This window comes from Aethalodelphis obliquidens, unplaced genomic scaffold, assembly GCF_003676395.1.
Source record: "Aethalodelphis obliquidens isolate GAN/ISIS:26980383/991018 unplaced genomic scaffold, ASM367639v1 scaffold69, whole genome shotgun sequence".
Lineage (NCBI taxonomy): Eukaryota > Metazoa > Chordata > Mammalia > Artiodactyla > Delphinidae > Aethalodelphis > Aethalodelphis obliquidens.
Genome location: NW_020838013.1, coordinates 2789035 through 2806427, shown reverse-complemented (window position 1 = coordinate 2806427; position 17393 = coordinate 2789035). Strand labels below are relative to the sequence as shown.

Below are 17393 nucleotides of genomic sequence, written 5' to 3'. Positions count from 1 at the left end.
GAAGAGGTTCCGCCAGAGCCCTGGGTTCCCCCAGCTTTGCAGGAAGGATTTTGTGGAACTGGTCGAGTCGCTGTCCTCCCAGAAGGAGGACGAGTCGTGGCTTCCAACCCTGCACCCCCGCAGACAGGGGCTGCGGAATATGTCCCTAGATGCAGTGGACGGAGCGCGGGCCGTGGAGCCAGAGAGGGTATGTCTGGCATCCTGCCACTGCCTTGTTACGGGGGTAGCAGCTCAGTTTCCCCCATTCCTAATATTGGGGTACATATTTCACAAGGGAGCTGCGAGGATTAAATGCATGTACAGTGCTGCACAGTGGCTCTAGCGCAGTGTTTCTCAAGGCCTGGTCCTCTGACGTGCATCAGAATTGCCTTCAGAATTACTTGTGGCGTGTTGCAAAGACTCTGGGCTCCCCTCAGACCTAGCTTATTTTTTTTAAGTCAAGCAGTTCTGGTGCACCTGAACTTGAGAACTCCTATTATACGCCGCTTAGAAGACACAGTTGGCACATCTTAAGTGACTGATGGGATGTGCTGACGGAGGGGTTAGGTGGAGATGTTGAGGATAATTCTCAGGTTTCCGATTGGGACAAAGGTACAGCTGTTCACCCAGGTGAAGAGCTGAAGATAGGGAAAGACTTGCAGTTCAAACTGAGACACGCCAAGTTTGAATGGATGAAAAGGAGAAAAAGACTGTGTCAGTGTGGTCCTTGAAACATTACTTATGATGGGCTGGGGGGGCCAGGGATGGAATGGAAACCACTTTATTCTTTGGCAGGGGTCCTGCCAGACAAACACAGCCCACCACCTGTTTTCATATGGCCTGTAAGCTTTTTTTTTTTTTCTTTTTTAAATGGTTGAAAAAAAATGGCATTTCATGATGTGAAAATCATATGAAATTCATATTTCAGTGTCCATGGGAACACATCCATGCCCATGCATTTACATATTATCTATGCCTGCTTTTGGTTTTTTAATTTATTTATTTTTGGCTGCCTTGGGTCTTTGTTGCTGCGCGCGGGCTTTCTCTAGTTACGGCGAGCGGGGGCTACTCTTCATTGTGGTGCGCGGGCTTCTCATTGCGGTGGCTTCTTTTGTTGTGGAGCACGGGCTCTAGGCATGCAGGCTTCAGTAGTTGTGGCACGCAGGCTCCCGTAGTTGTGGCACACAGGCTCCAGTAGTTGTGGCACGCGGGCTCAGTAGTTGCAGCTTGCGGGCTCTAGAGTGCACACTCAGTAGTTGTGGCACACGGGCGTAGTTGCTCCGCGGCATGTGGGATCTTCCCAGACCAGGGCTCAAACACGTCCCCTGCATTGGCAGGCAGATTCTTAACCACTGCACCACCAGGGAAGCCCTATGCCTACTTTTAACTACAACAGCAGAGTTGAGTCATTGCAACAGAGACGTACGGCTGGCAAAACCTGTAACATTTACTATCTTGTTTTTCACAGAAGTTTGCTGACCCCTGACTCTATGGGATACTCAGAGGCTGTATAAAAAATATACATGAAGATTTAAGCTTATCAAGCTATAATCTTAAGAAAAATGAAGAAAAGAGTATAAAGATTTAGGGGCTTCCCTGGTTGGTCCAGTGGGTGGGACTCTGCGCTCCCAATGCAGGGGGCCCGGGTTCGATCCTTGGTCAGGGAACTAGATCCCACATGCCTGCTGCAACTAAGAGTTCTCATGCCGCAACTAAGAAGTCCGCATGCCACAACTAAAGATCCCACGTGCCGAAACTAAACATGCTGCAACGAAGATCCCACCGCAACTAAGCCCCAGCACAGCCTGAATAAATATAGTCTTTAAAAAGAGTAGAAAGATGTAGATCTACTCCAAGAAATCTATAAACTTCAAAAAAAAGTTGCAGAATACTGTTAAGAAAAATTATCCAAAATTTGGAATACAGACGGTAGCATGACCTTCCAATATCATACTGGGGCATTGTTTCACAAGCCCACCCAAGGATTATTTAATTACCTATAGGAGTGTACATTTGTTTGATCTTGCTATTTAGATATTGTCCCAAAGAGATGCAAAACATCTATATCCAATGGAAAAATAACCTCAAAATTTGGTTTGTTTGCCCTGTAGGACACCAGCCAATTTTGTATCTAACCTAGTAATCATGTTCTAATATTTCTCTTTAAATGCCTATCCATATCCAGCTCCTCAAGACGCATTCCTACCTTACTGAGGGGGAACCCTTCACCGATGAGTTAAGACATCTTAGTTACATGTTTATTCTTTATTTAGAGATCATATTTTTAACTTTCTGAAAATTATACTTTGACAGTACACATGGTGTGATTTTGTTTTTTAAATTATGCATGTAGATGTACACGTAGGTGTATGAAGTTAACATCAAGAAGGGACTCAGGGCTTCCTGGTGGCACAGTGGTTAAGAATCCGCCTGCCAATGCAGGGGACACGGGCTCAAGTCCTGGTACAGGAAGATCCCACATGCCGCGGAGCAACTAAGCCCGTGTGCCACAGCTACTGAGCCTGCGCTCTAGAGCCCGCATGCCACAACTACTGAAGCCCATGTGCCTGGAGCTCATGTTCCACAACAAGAGAAGCCACTACAATGAGAAGCCTGCGCACCGCAACGAGTAGCCCCTGCAGCAGCTAGAGAAAGCCCGCGTTCAGCAACGAAGATCCAACGCAGCCAAAAATAAATAAATTAAACAAATAAAATAATAATCATAGGGCTTCCCTGGTGGCGCAGTGGTTGAGAGTCCGCCTGCTGATGCAGGGGACACGGGTTCGTGCCCTGGTCCGGGAAGATCCCACGTGCCGTGGAGTGGCTGGGCCCGTGAGCCGTGGCCGCTGAGCCTGCGCGTTCGGAGCCTGTGTTCCGCAACGGGAGAGGCCACGACAGTGAGAGGCAAGCATACCGCAAAAAAACCCAAAAATTATAATAATAATAAATTTAAAAAAATTTTTTTAAAAAGAAGGAACTCAAAAGATGCCCACTCACCGAACTGTTGAAGGGGTTACCTCCGTAGGTGTGGGGGTGGAGGGGGGAGACTGGTACATTCTCCTCTGTATGCCTGTGTATGATGCAAATCTTTTACAAGAACATATTCATACACTATGGGGGTAATTTTTAATTAATTAATTAATTTTTTTTTTTGCGTTATGCGGGCCTCTCACTGTTGTGGCCTCTCCCGTTGCGGAGCACAGGCTCCGGACGCGCAGGCTCAGCGGCCATGGCTCACTGGCCCAGCCGCTCCGCGGCATGTGGGATCCTCCCGGACCGGGGCATGAACCCGTGTCCCCTGCATCGGCAGGTGGACTCTCAACCACTGCGCCACCAGGGAAGCCCCTGGGGGTAATTTTTTTTTTAAATGACATTCAGGTAGAAGCCCTAACATAAAAACATTCGTTTGTATTCAAATGAGAACTAAAGTGCAAACAATTGTTTCAATGGTGTGAACACAGCTGGGCATCGGGCATCACCCCTTCAATGTGTTAAGATGGGGGTCTGAGGGTCTCTTGTGATTAATGACACTGGGCAGCAATAATGGATGGTGGTGTCAGGCTTTATTTAACCTTACTGCTTCCAGGCAGGAGACTTCCGGTCTTGACCTGACCTGGGACCTGACTTCTGGGGCAGACAGTCAGGCAGGAGGCAATGGGGCTGGCCAAGTTCAACATCAACTCTTCTACAATACTTTAGTTCCTGGGAGTTTGCATGTCCCTCCACACCATTTCTGGCCAGTTTTCTGACTTATTTTGTTGACAGTCCTGGAGTTCTCACCTCTCACACGTACAGAGGAAATGTTTTTTTCTTGTCATCTAATTGTCCCTACCCATTCCACAGCCTCAGGTAGAAGTGGATATTAGTCTTAGTACTGATTCCCTCACTCATTGGCTGCGAAAACTTGAGCTGACAATCCCTCTCTGTGCCCCAGGCTTGTGTGTAAAATAGGATTTGTGCCACCAGTCCCAGCTTTCTCATGGGACTCTTGGAATGGTAGAGACAATGAGTGTTAAGATGCTGAGGGCTGGAAGGCAGCAGAGGGGAGAGCTGGTCAGCATCATGTGTTGGAAGAACATCTGGGGAGAAGATGGAAAAGCCAGTTGCTCTCCAGGGCCCACCTGGGGAGGATGTGGGAAGGTCCTGGGACAGCTATGGAGAATCTGTTGTCCCTTCCCTTACTTCCTCCCCATTAGGGGCTGGAACAAATACTTAGAGTTTGTGATCCAGCCCAGGCCTGCCCTCACCTGGCTACATCCTCCAGTTCTACTGGAGAGATCTCATTAGGAGAGATTACACCTGACCTCTCATCTGCCTAAGACTTGCTGAGGACCTACATGCCCCTTCACATTTTTTTTTTTTTTTTTGGCTGTGTTGGGTGTTCGTTGCTGTGCGCGGGCTTTCTCTAGTTGCGGCGAGCAGGGGCTACTCTTCGTTGTGGAGCGTGTGCTTCTCATTGCGGTGGCTTCTCTTGTTATGAAGCATGGGCTCTAGGCATGTGTGCTTCAATAGCTGTGGCTTGCAGGCTCAGTAGTTGTGGCACACAGGATTAGTTGTTCCATGGCATGCGGGATCTCCCCGGACCAGGGCTCGAACCTGTGTCCCCTGCATTGGCAGGTGGATTCTTAACCACTGTGCCACCAAGGAAGTCCCCCCTTCGCTTTTCTGAGCCCCAGTTCTTCATCTGCAGAATGTGCCCACACTACCTCCTGCGTGGAACTGTTGAGGACTTAGTGAAAAGATTTGCCCAAGAGCACAAAGTGTGTGGGCTGGGATGGTGAGGTACACTGTCCCTCCCTCAACACGGTAGGGCCCCGCTGCTCTGTACCTTTAGCCCAGCCCCCCTCCACAGTTCAGAGCTGCCCTGGCCACCCATGAAACACTCCTGTATTGGCTGGAAACAGCCTGTGCTCGAGAATCTTGTTCTCTATGTCCTCCTGATTCTAGAATCCTACGGCTATTCCAGACTGTGCGCTCCAGAACCGGAGGGGTCGGCTGCTCCTCCTGGGCAGTGTCCGCTTGCTCAAGCTGTACCAGCTGCCTTGAGTCTGTGCTGCCGCCAGGATGCGGTGGCGGGACCGCGTGGCCGTGCTCTTCTTCCCACAAGGCATGATTCTCACCATGGCTGCTCTGATGCTCTTCTTCGTACACCTGACCGTCTTCGCCAGTGACGTGCACAACTTCTGTATCACCCACCACTATGACCGCATGAGCTTCCGCTACACAGTTGTCCTGATGGTAGGCCAGGGCAGGGGCTCGAGGGCTGGTCAGAGGAGGCCCAGGGGCTGATGGAAACCCCCCTGTGTGTCAGGGGGCCACTCTCCCACGGGATGGGGCCTACAGTTCTCCCAGGTGATCGGCATCTGCTGGGCCGCCATGGGGTCACTCTACGCTGAGATGACACATGACAAGTTTCGTCGATGCTTTTCCCTGACCGTCCTGAGTGAGTAGGGTGTACGCAGCGGGAGGGGGGAGCTCTGGAACCCTGAGATGCAGCAAGGAGGGGGCAGGCAAGGCTGATGGGGGCTCTCTCCTCTGCCCAGTGCTCAACGGAGCCATGTTCTTCAACCGCCTGTCCCTGGAGTTTCTGGCCATAGAGTACCGGGAAGAGTACCACTGAGGCTTGGGGCCCAGGCTGAGAAGGGGGAAGGAAAAGGCTGCTTCGGGTGTTTTAATAAAGTCTGTAATTTATTTCCACCTGTCAGCTCCTTTGGGGGAGGGAGGGGGAAAGCTGGAGACCCAGGAGGAGAAGGTCAAGACAAATGTTTGATCTGCAGGAACCCCAGGCCTAGCCTGCAGCCACTCTGGTGGACTTGGCTTTGGGCCTGGGATCTTAGTGTCTCAGGCTTGAGGAAGAGGAGCAGAGAAGGGCCCCTGGACCTCCCCCTCTACCCACCCTCAGGCCCCCAGCTCCTAGGCTGGCCCAGCCATAAGCAGGGGCTCAGGAGGGACCCACACGGATGTGAGGGTTCATGAGCGGGTCCAGGTTGGGATCGCTGTCAGCCGCAGCCCGGCCCAGGCGAGACATGAGCGCAAGGAGGGCCAGGAAGCCCAGCAGCCCCAGGAGCAGCAGCAGCCCTGCCCGCTGGAGCAAGGTCAGCGGCCGCTTACGAGACCCAGCCCGGCTCCTGGGGGGATGAGGGGAAGTCAGGTCAGGCCTCCAGTCCCTGGCAGCCCCTGCAGCCGGGAGAGGAGCCCCAGCCATGACGCTCGTCTTCCGGCCCCAGCGCCACCATCCCTGAGCCTGGTTTCCTCAAGGGTGGTCATCCCTGCGCCTGCCCACTACCAGGCTGACTATGCAGCTCAAACCAGCTGAGGCAACAACTGTGTTCTGAAACTGGAATGTGTCGGGCATAAGGAGAGTCACAAAGATTGGGGGGTGTCAGAGCAGGAAGGGGCCTCAAAGAGCCCGAGTCCGAACCTCATACGTAGCACGCAAGGAAACACCCAGAGGGGGGCAGACCCAAGCCCAGGCTTCGGTGCACAGCCCCTATACCAGGTCCCACTATTACCCAGAACAAGCCCCTTTTGTCATGAAATAGCCCTGCCAGGGTCTCTGGCTCTCACTTCCCCTCCTCCCCCTTCCTGGCATCCTGCCCCACCTGACCCCATGTACCTGAGCAGCTGGGCCAGCCAGCCCAGGGCAGGCCGGCGACGGTACTTGTCATCATCACAATCCCCATGGAGGCCTGGCGCCCGGTCATCATCCCGCGTGTCATACACCTTCCTTGGGGCTGAGGCTGCAGGGGCAGAGCCACCGGCATCCACAGGCTCAGGAAAACTGGCCCATAGCGGGGTGGGGAGAGGGGAGGGCAGGAGATCCCGGCCCTTCTCAGCCTAACAGCATCTCGGAATTGTGGGGAGGTAACGTCTGTGATGCAGTGAGGAAGGGTCCCTGTGGGTGGGTGTCCAGACCCCCGAGCTCCCTCCACGCAAAGCACCCCACTCCCATTCTATCCTCCTCTGGCCTGGACAGTTCCCCGGCTCACCGTGAGTCAGAGGCTCGGGATTGCCCATGTGGATCACCATGTGCTGCTCGGGTCGGCTCGGGGAAGCAGGGGGCCGGGGGACTTGGCTGTAGAAGGCTGGGGCAGCAGAAGCGCTGGCTGTCTCCTCTTGTTTGGGGCTACCACTGGCTGTGGGCAGGAAGAGAGCTGTCAGCAGAGCAGGGAGGCAAGGGCCCCAACAGCAGGTGGAGACCACCACTTACCATTAAAGCTGGACCAGTCAGAGAAGTCGGAAGTGTTGAGGGGCTCAGGCTCTGGGCTCACCACCTCGTCAATCTGGAGGAAAGAACAGATGTCACCAGCCTGCCCAGTGCTGTCCCCACCCACCCACCTGGCCCAGGTGGGACCCAGGGGATACAGGCTCTCACCAGAGGAAGACCCAGTCCTGCCCGGGCCCAGTTGACTGTGGCCAGTTTCTCTCTCAGTGCGGAGGCCACGGGGCCGGCCAGGTTGGTTGGAGGGAAGATGGGGCCACTGCAGCTGGGGCACTGGTAGCCAGCAGGTGCTGTGTTTTGGGGTAGCTGGGCAGCACGTTCATTGAGGCAGGCCCAGTGGAAGAGATCTGAGGGCCCATGAAGTAGTGGAGGAAAGACATGAAGAAGCAGACACTTAGGACCCCTAGCCCAGCAAGAGCCCCCAGCCTGCTGCAGAGATACATGCACACATAAGTGTAAGCCCAGGGCCTTCTCTTGCCCATCCTCACCCCAGGTCCACTTCCTCAGTATTCCCTAAGACTTTGGCCTTCCTGGCCACCACTATCTGACTAAGTTAAGGCAGATGCTACCAAACTTCCCAGCCCACTAGGGGGTGGGGGTGGGTGGGAAGAAGATGCCACCTACCCTTTCCATGAGTCCTCTCTGGACTCGCACTCATCACAAGCTCATTGGGCTAACAGCTCATCAAGAACAGTTTCAGAAAAGGTTACTAGACATACACACAGGAACACGTATGGGTGTACACATCCATGGGCACAGATATACACGTGTTTATATACATGTCAAACGCAGGTGCCATCCCCTACATCCACACATACGGGCAGACTAACTCTCACATACACATCTATACACTCACGTTTGCTAACACTTACGCACCCTCACCTAGGAATTCTCCTGCAACCCCACAACACACCTGTGCTTATATGTTCACATACAACAGTTACCCATTCATTCACCCATAGTACTAATGAATACACTAACACTTATGTAAAGACACAATGCACGTTCAGTTCATGCACATATAAACACACAGTGAGAAACACATACATGGAGCGCACTCTTTTACACTAGTTCCTTCAAAAAGTGGAGCTAAGGCTCTTACACCAGAGTCAGGTCAAGGTCATGACACATGCCCCTGCTGACTTCCTTTAGCTGACATTACTGTGAGGAATGCAGTTCCTCTCTGTTTAATCTTGGAATCAGAAATGGATCCTGAATGTCTGAAAGCCCCATGCTTTCAGCTCACTGCTGGTATGGCCAGCTACTGCTCACAGCTACAACCACACCCACAAGTTTGACTGCTCTCGCTCAACCCTAGAGATTGGCAGGGAAGAAGCTAGAAGCTTTAATTTTTAGGGAAAAACACTAAGGCCTCTTAAGGGGAAATGACTTGCCTGAGCTCACACAGCAGGTAAGTAACCTAGCTGGACCAGAACCTGGGGCTCCAGCCTCCCAGACTTGAGAGGTCACTGTCCTGCTGCTTGGGGAGTGCCTGGAAACTGGTCACGCTGGGCCTGTCCTGATCCCCCCATAAGGTGCCCAGGCCTCACCATAACAGACCAGGCGGGTCGTCTCCCGGGAGGCCAGGGGTATGTTGCAGAGGCGGCAATTGGGGTTGTAATCGCTATCTTGGAGCCACTGCAGGTAGGACTGGACGATGCACTGAAGTGGGAGAAAGAGGTCACAACTGGAGCAAGAACTCCACAGCCCATCTCCCCAAAGCCCAGATGCCTCTTTTTCTCATCACAGAGGAGATTGATACTTCTGTTCGACCAATCAATAAACATTTATTGAGCACACACAGTGTGCCATACTCTGACTTAAGCACTGGGGATACAACAGTGAACAAAATAAACTAAGTCCTTGTCCTTGTGGAGCTTCCATTCTAGGGCCAGGCCCTTCATGGATTTGGAGGAAGTCAATACTGCCTGCCCACCTAGTGCCCTGCTCAGCCGTTCCTCTGAACACTCACCTTGGCGTGATTGGCTACCAGGCAGTGCTCGCAGACGTTGACCCGGTGTTCGAAGCAGAATAGGTTGGTCACCTTCCTCTTGGGGCACTTGCAAAGCCCCATAGTCGACCCTGAGGAAGGGGTCTGAGTTGGCAGGGAACCAGGTTCTGGTGGCCGCCACAACGCACTCACCAGCCCAGTTGTTTCCACTCTTACCTGCCCTAGACACCTCTCGTACTCGCCCCAACCCCAAACTCTTGCCCACCGTCCCTCTCCATTCCGGCCACGCCCCCTGCATAAATCCCACCTCCGGAGACCCCAGATGCCTCCCGCATCCCAAACCTGGCCAGGCCCCTCCATCAGTCTCTCCGATACCACCGGCCCCGCCCCTAGGGGCCCCTCCCGAGCCCCACCCCCTCCAAGCCCCGCCCCCACCTTCCCCACAGACCCCACTGTGTGTTACGAATCGGCTGCGGCACTCGTCCCCAGGGCGCGAGCGCCGGTCCGAGGTGCGGAAGGTCAGACAGCACTCAGCCGAGTTCTCGCTCGGCTCCCTCCAGCTCAGAACCCTCCGATTATCCCTCCACTGCCACGTCTCTTCCGGGTGCGGCGCGCGCTGATGACACCAGCTCGCCTCTGGCCCCGCCCCTGCAGACGCTAGACGTGGAGGCGGGTGGAAAAGGGGTGACCAGAGGTCGGCGGCCCTCCCGCTTTACGTCACTTCCACTTCCTCCCGGGTAAGGCGGGTAATTCGAACGTTTGCCCTTCGGGTTGGCGCGAGCCCTGGCGGCGGTGGCTGCGGCGGCTGCGGCAGTAGAGCTCGAGACCAAGGCTAGACATGTCCCAGAGGCGAACCCGGTCCGGAGGGGCCGCCCAGTGCTCCGGTGAGCGGAGGGCGCGCGGGAGAGATGGGGCTGAGCAGTTTGTGGGACGCAGTTCCGTGAGGAAGGCCCTCCCCCCACCGCCCTAGGAGGCTCGTCCCCCTCCCGAGAAGGCGCCCCCAAAGGGCCTGTTTGGGAACTCTCGCTCTCTTCAGCTCCTGTTCTTTCTAGACTCTGAGGTCTAGAGTCCTCCCCTACCTGCTAAATTTGTCTCTTTCCAGGGCCCAGCGCCCCAACTTCCACTCAGTCTCTGCGGAGGTCCCAGCGGAAATCAGGCTCTGATCTCCCAAGCATCCTCCCGGAAATCTGGCCTAAGGTGAGCCCCGGGTTCCTCAGTTCCTCCTGCCCCGGAGGCCCCTGGGCTAATGTAGAGCTCAAGTTCACCCCTCTTCTCCAGGCACCCCAGGCGACTCCCGTCAGAAAGCCCATCGTCTTGAAGAAGATCGTGGCCCATACTGTAGAGGTGAGGACAGAGAGAGGGGTTGTAGGTGGGGAGCCAGAAGTGGGATCAACTAGTGTTGATGTGATCAACTAGTGTTGTCTCCACAGATCCCGTCTGTTCATTCGCCTCGAAGGAGCCCCCGGGTAAGTTCATTTTCATTTTCTTAGTTAAGGGAAATCCAGGACAGACAGTCTAGAGCTGAGGCGGAATATAATGGCTGCTCACGTCTGCCCAGGGAGCTGTTTGCTGTATTTTGAAACAGTTTGCCTTTGGACACCTATGTGTATCGCCAGTCTTGCTTACTTCCTGCACACTTGGTGCGTTTAACTATTGATGCCCTGTATTCTCTACCATTTTCCTTTAAAAGTTGAGCTGTGTCTTAACTACTTTCTTCTTCCTCGTCTATTGTTCTCAGTGTAGTATAATGTCCTTAACTGTTTTAGCAGAAGTTATTGTTAAGGATGTCTCATTAAAAGGAGATCTGTACCTGAAGATATAATGAATGAGAAATACTAACTGCCTTTGAGTGGCTCACGGGGCTTACAGTCAAGTGGGGAGAAAGACAAATAAGTGATAACATAGTGTGCTGAGGACTGCAGTGAAGAAAGTACTAGATGCTGTAAAGGCACCTAACCCAGACCAGGTAGCTCAGGGAATGTTTCACAGAAGAAGTGTTTAAACTGAGTCTTTGAAGACAAGTTAGGAGTGTTCTAGGCAAAGGAAGCTGTGTTTGCAGATGCCTGGAGTCCACAAGGAAAAGCATGAGGTTTGGGGAACAGCAGCTTTGATGTGTCTGCCCCAGACCTTGTCAGGGGAGGGAGCGTGCCAAGCCAGAGCAGATCCTGATGAGGCATGAGGATGAGCTTCGACTTCATCCTTTGTTCTGTGGGCAGCTTTGGAGAGTCTTAAGGTAGTGACTGAGGCAGGCTTGGGTATTTTAGAAAGATCTCTTTAGGGTCTGGGTGGAGAATGGATTGCAGAAAGCCTTCTGGGGACCCCCAGACCAGGTGGGCGGGCATGAAAGGAATCCCGAAGTGAGATGGTGGGAGCCTGAAGTTAGGTAAAGGCAGAGTGCTGCTTCTTCCCCTGGCTCACCGCGTGACCACCGCATCACATAGGACTCAGCTCAAAGGGCACTGCCTCCCCGAAGCCTGCCTGATACATTTCTCCATAGGCCTTATGAATAGCCGAGAGTATTTTGTTTGCATGTTTGTTGTCTTAGGGGCAGGGACTTCTGTCTCCCCTATGGTGGCCACTCTTTCTTGTTGGTTGAATGATAGATTCATGAGATATTGAACAAAAAATGCACAAGGACTTCGATGACTGCTTGGCTGTAGGGATTGAAGAAGAAGTCGTCTGGGTGACTCCCATTTTGTTCAGTATCCCTTTTACTAAGACTTATGGGGCAGATTCCCCAGAATCTGTAGCCAGGAAATGTCTCTCTTGATAACCAATATAATTCTATTAAACCACAAGGGCCCTAAATTTGTCTTGTTTCTCGCCTTGTCTTGGTTGGCACAAAGCTCAGTGTCAAGTTTTGTGAAAGTTAACTCAGTGATTATTTATGGAACACCGGCTCCACACAGGGCTCTGCTGAAGGTGTTGGGCACAGGCAAGGTCAGCGAGACAGATGAAGATGCTCACATGTGACGCGCACATTCTAGTTGGCGTCACAGTCACCCAGCGAACAGCCACAATCAGATAGTGATGCTCACTGTTCAGGAAAGAGGTCATTGTGACAGAGGGTGACTAGCAAAGGTGAGGAGGGGCTGCTCCGTTCCACGGTAAGGGACCGCCTCCCTGAGGAGGCAGCACTTCAGCTGAGACTGGAATTATGAGAAGCCAGTGTGTGAACCTCTTAATACACATGTCAGATTAAGTGCTTTCCTGTTCAGAACTTTGCCATGGCTCCCTGGGTCTCGGAGCAAGGGGCTCCATGGGTCTCCCCTTACAGTGGCCTGCAAAATGCCCTATAACACCCCCATTACCTCTCGAACCCCATGCTCAGTTCCTCGCCTCGCTCCCTCTCACTTCAGCCACGCTAGCCTTATTGTTCCTTGACCCTGACTGGTACCCGTTCACCTCAGGACTTTTGCACCTTCTGTTCTCTCTGCCTAGAACATTTCTCCTCCAGATGACTTACTCCCTCATCTCCTTCAAGTCATAGCTCCAGTGCTACCTCAGTGAGGCCTACACTGACCTACACCTACTTAAAATTCCAAACCCTTCCCCCACCCAGTATGCTCAGTCCTCTTGTTTTTTTCCAAAGTGCTTAACATACGACGTGATTCTCCCTATTCTCTATCTTCCCCACCAGAGTGGCAGCACTGTGGAGACGGGTCTTCTCGGTTTTATTCCCTGCTCTACTCCCAGTGCCTGGCAGATGGCCAGTAAGGACTTATTGACTGGATGGACATTTTAGGTCCTGTGGGTCTTTCTTTCTGCCCTAAATCTCCTTGCGCCTTTCTTGAAGTAAGTAACACAGCCAAGTAACAGGGAGGCGTTCTCTCTTCTGTCCTGGTACAGATCGCTGTTTTTTTGGAGAAAGAAAACAACCCTCCTAGCAAGGAGCCTACTCGGGAGGACGTCTTCCCGACACGCAGTGTCCGGGTCACCTCCGCCTCCACTCCTGCGCTGTGCTCCCTGAATGTTGAGTCCGACTCCAGGGAAGGAGACCTGGACGCCAGAGACTTGGAAATGTCCAAGAAAGTCAGGCGATCCTACAGCCGCCTGGAGACTCCTGGCTCGGCCTCCGCCTCCACCTCCACCCCGGGTCGCTGGTCCTGCTCTGGCTTTGAGGGGCTGCTGGCCACAGAAGACTTGGCTGGAGTCTCGCCTGTGGTGGGTTCAAAGCTAACTGAGGTCCCCAGGGTCCCTGTGAAGCCCTGGGCCCCAGACACAACTCTCCCTGGAATCTCTCCCCCGGCTGTGAAAGAGAAACGAAAGAAGAGGAAGGTGCCGGAGATCTTGGTGAGTGAGGGGCAGGGGCCTTCCTCTGCCGTCATGCCAGACACACGGGGAGACGCACCGGGACACGTGCAGGGCCGGGGCTCGGCCCTGGCTGTCACGGGAGAAAGGCGGCGCCTGCAGGGTATGGGTGGAAATGCTCCAGCCAATGTGCCCGCTTCTCCACTCACCTGCCCCCCATTTCTCTTCCCCCAGAAATCGGAGCTGGATGAGTGGGCCGCGGCCATGAATGCTGAGTTTGAAGCTGCTGAGCAGTTTGATCTCCTGGTTGAATGAGATGAAGTGGGGCTGTCCCTGGCCAGACTCCCCTCTTCCCCCTGTACATAGTCCCCTCTCCCTGTGGAGAAGACACTTGGGGTCCCCTCCCCTGGTCTTGTTACCTGTGCACGCGCTGTTGCTGCACATGAGGCCTGTCCTCTGAGGGCTGGCACAGCGGCAGCGGCCGTTTCAGCTTGAGGAAACGGGGCCCGCCTGGCCCAGCCCCGCACTGGTGTCCTGCCTGTAGTCAGTCACCTACCATCCTTTCCCCACTACGTCCCAGAGTATCCCAGCCTGTTTCCAGTCGGGCCTCAGACTAGGGAGTAGGAATCACTGGCCCAGCCAGAAGAGGTTAAAGGGCTGGGGGCTGGGGGTGAGAGAGAGCACCTCTGCTCTTGTGGGGAAATGTGGCCGCTCTGCGGCAGCCCCACCAGAGCTGGATGCCGAGGGCCACAGCCAGCCTCGGGCTTTCTCTACTGAGTTGCCTCTGCTGAGGCTTGGTTCCCAGCCATGAGTGCATCTAGGTAACGAGGCTTGGGTTTCCTCTTAGATTCTGTAGATGGTCCGGGAGGACTGTCGCCATGGATTGGAGACAATTCTGTCTGTGAGGAAGAAGCAGAATATTCAGCCTATAGTCTTAAGTTTTGAAGGAGGGAGGGAAGCCTTGGTTGGGTCTCAGACTATAAATGTCTGCTGCACAGAAGCTGTGTTTTATAGTTCTGTGTGCTGTTGCTGAGATGTTCGGTTAAATGCAGGTTGATGGAGCAGTGGCCGCTTGGGGAGGGAAGGTGTCTCCAGACCCCCCAGAACCTGAGGCTCAGGGCATATGGACGGATAACTGCAGAGGGCAGGAAGGGGCCCATGGCAGGAGGCCCCCCCTCTTATCACTCATACCTGTTTTTTACAAAACAAAGTGTTCAGCGTCTACTTAGCTCTAGAAGAAGAACTTAGGGGTTGAATGGTCCTGGTGACATTAGCATTTCGTAAAGTTCTAGGAAGCTTTTCTCACGTGCCAGAAAGGGGCCAGGGTTGATAGCAGTTTTAACTTTCAGCTTCCTTAGTGTCCTCTCACAGGAGGACACTGCCTGAGGTAGGTGCTAGGAGTTGAACTAGGGGGAGGGTGGGGTCATCTCATTGTCTCTGGGGATCCCCACTCCCCTAGCCCCTGTTTCTCTTTTCTCAATATTGTTAAAAGGTGAGCTTTCAAAGGCTGCCCAACCACAACTTCCTCCATAGCCCAGGCCTCTGTGCCTTTTGATGTTTACAGGTTCATGGAAGTAGGGGATAAGAGGAGTGTGGAGAGGCTAGTGGATAGCAGAGAATATCAGGGAAGATGAGTGCTTGCTTGGTTAGGGTCCCTGAAATGGCACGGGCCTGGTGGGTGCTAGTTAAACTCTTTGCAATTGCCCTCGCTGGCTGGCGGGACAACTCCTGGGAAATGTCTTAGTCCTGCAGAATCGGGAGTAGCCAAATGATGTTGAGTTGATGTCATGATTGCAACTTCTCTTTGTCCCTGAAAAACTAAGAATGGAGTTTAAGGAAAAACTGGGGTTTGTTTTTTAAAGAAAACAATTAAAGAGTTTCTGCCTGTTCATAGACTGTTTCTTTGTTGTGTCAAAGGCAGAGCTGAAGGTGTGGGACCCAGGAAGCCATGCCTTCTTTGGACTGTGTCACCAGGGTTGTCCCTTTATATGGGGGGCTGCCAGTAGCCTGTGGTAGATCTCCAGTAGCCTGTGGTAGATCACTCCCACCCCCACCCCACCCCCAGGTCTGTTTTTTCTGTCCAGTCACTCACCCACTCCTCTAAGAAGGGGAGCCCTGTACCCTCCTGTCCCAGGAGGAAAGAAGTCTGTCTGCGGTGAGGCTGCTAAGAGCTTCGCTTAGTGCCTGGGAACCAACCCTCCACCACACCCCGAGTCCAGCTCTTATTCCCCGCCCCCTCTTCCTGACAGACTCCTGTGAAGGAGCCAGTTCCTCACAACTGGTCCAACCTGGGTGCTCTACAGCAGTGGGTGCAGAACCCCCTGGGGAGCTAGTCAAAGGTGCGATTCCCAGGAATTATGGCACTCGGCCAGAGGAGGCCCAGGGACATACGTGCACCTTGATGCAGGTGTCACAACCACTGTCCTTCCCCTCATCCTTCCTACACTTGTCCTTGCCTCCTAGTCCTTAGAACAAATTAAGGCCTTTAAATTCTTTAATTCTCCCTAAACCTCCCCACTTCTACCTCCTTCCCTTACCCAGAGGAGAGCAGGCTCCTCTTTTCAAGGCCAAGCTTTGCATTTTGGCTTTTGATCCAGTTCCCTCATCTCTGAGACCGTGTTCCTCTTTCTCCTACAAGCCTTAAACAAGCTTATGTTCATTTTATTGTTAAAAACAACCACCCTAATCCTAACCAAAAAGTTTTGTCCAGCATCTGTCTTCAGCTACTGTTATGCCTTTCAAGGTTAAGCTCCTTGAAAAATGTTCAAAAACTGCTTTCTGCTTCTGTTTCATTTACTTTGGGTGCCCTCATCACTCCATTTACTGCTTGGGCAGAAGTAACCAGTGACCGCCTAATGCCCAGTGCTAAAGACTCGGGCCTCTGTAGCCTTAGCGGAAAACACCTTCTTGGGGCCCTGGCACTGCTGGCCCCTCTTTCTTGGATTCCCCTGAAATATCAGGACACCCAGGTCCAGTCCTGGACCCTCTTTCCGATCTGCTTGCTCTCTCTGGGCTGCCTCCTTGCTCAAGGCTTTCTAGTCTATCTCCAAACCATACCTCCCTCCTGGGCTTCAAACTGGAATCTAGACCTGTCTTCTAAAACTGTATCTCAAAAGATGTTAAAAAAAAAAAATTGTATCTCAACTCAGAAGTCATCGCAAATTCAGCTCATCCACCAGCTTGCCTTTTCCTGTGCTCCCCCTGATGTTAGCAACACCACCAGCTGGCCCAAGTTGCACAAGCCAGGAAACTGGGGGTCCTCTGCAGCTCTACCCTCTCCTTTACCCCATCCCATCAGCCCCACCCTCAACATCCCTCCATCCCCATGGCCACTGGACAGTTGCTCTGGCCTAGTGGGTCTTCTTCCCTTTACTCTCACCTCTACAAACTGTCCACGCTGCGGCCAGAATGAGTTTTCTAGGAGACAAAAATATGCTGTTTCTCCCCTGCTTAAAACCCTTTGATACAATTCCTTTCTGGGTACGATACCCAAAAGAATTGGAAGCAGGGTCTTAAGATATTTGTACACCCATGTTCATAGCAGCATTATTTACAATTGCCAAAAGGTGGAAATAACACAAATACCCATCAATGGATGAATGGATAAACAAAATGCAATATAGAAGTACAATAGAATATTCAGCCTTCAAAAGGAATGATGTTCTGCCACATGCTACAACATGGATGAACCTTGAAGACATGCTAAGTGAAATGAGACACAAAAGGACAAATATTGTATGACTCCATTTGTATGAGATACCTGAAACAGTCAAATGCATCAAGACAGACAGTAGGATGGTAGGCGCCAGGGACTGGGGCGGGGGGAATGGGGAGTTCTTGTTTAACAGGGACGGAGTTCCACTTTGGGAAGATGAAAAAGTTCTGGAGATGGATGCTGGTGATGGTTGCACAGCAATGCGAGTATGCTTAATGCTACTGAACTGTACACTTAAAATGCTTAAAATGGTAAATTTTATGTACTTTGCCACA

General features: G+C 52.7%; 3 protein-coding genes across 5 annotated transcripts; 2 read left to right on the top strand and 1 right to left on the bottom strand.

Moving 5' to 3' along the window:
• Nucleotides 1-10: 10 nt before the first annotated feature.
• CATSPERH (catsper channel auxiliary subunit eta) lies at nucleotides 11-5676 on the top strand. 2 transcript variants are annotated; one of them, XM_027090378.1, is made up of 4 exons: nucleotides 11-187; nucleotides 4946-5217; nucleotides 5323-5422; nucleotides 5523-5676. In XM_027090378.1, the coding sequence occupies exons 2-4, from the start codon at nucleotides 5044-5046 to the stop codon at nucleotides 5597-5599; spliced, it is 351 nt and encodes a 116-aa protein (XP_026946179.1). In that variant the 5' UTR covers nucleotides 11-187; nucleotides 4946-5043; the 3' UTR covers nucleotides 5600-5676. The 2 variants fall into 2 exon arrangements, with proteins under 2 accessions (XP_026946179.1, XP_026946178.1); XM_027090377.1 differs by having other exon boundaries at nucleotides 13-187; nucleotides 4927-5217.
• On the bottom strand, nucleotides 5645-9761 carry ZFPL1 (zinc finger protein like 1). 2 transcript variants are annotated; one of them, XM_027090374.1, is made up of 8 exons: nucleotides 9601-9761; nucleotides 9174-9283; nucleotides 8752-8863; nucleotides 7355-7548; nucleotides 7190-7262; nucleotides 6969-7115; nucleotides 6596-6719; nucleotides 5645-6107 (listed from the first exon to the last, which is right to left on the bottom strand). In XM_027090374.1, the coding sequence occupies exons 2-8, from the start codon at nucleotides 9273-9275 to the stop codon at nucleotides 5921-5923; spliced, it is 939 nt and encodes a 312-aa protein (XP_026946175.1). In that variant the 5' UTR covers nucleotides 9276-9283; nucleotides 9601-9761; the 3' UTR covers nucleotides 5645-5920. The 2 variants fall into 2 exon arrangements, with proteins under 2 accessions (XP_026946175.1, XP_026946174.1); XM_027090373.1 differs by lacking the exon at nucleotides 9601-9761 and adding an exon at nucleotides 9369-9506 and having other exon boundaries at nucleotides 5647-6107.
• A 115-nt stretch (nucleotides 9762-9876) lies between these two features.
• Nucleotides 9877-15294, top strand: LOC113611439 (sororin-like). Its single transcript, XM_027090375.1, has 6 exons — nucleotides 9877-10036; nucleotides 10255-10349; nucleotides 10431-10496; nucleotides 10583-10618; nucleotides 13002-13445; nucleotides 13638-15294. Exons 1-6 carry the CDS (start codon nucleotides 9991-9993, stop codon nucleotides 13716-13718), a joined length of 768 nt encoding a protein of 255 aa, XP_026946176.1. The 5' UTR covers nucleotides 9877-9990; the 3' UTR covers nucleotides 13719-15294.
• Nucleotides 15295-17393: the final 2099 nt, after the last annotated feature.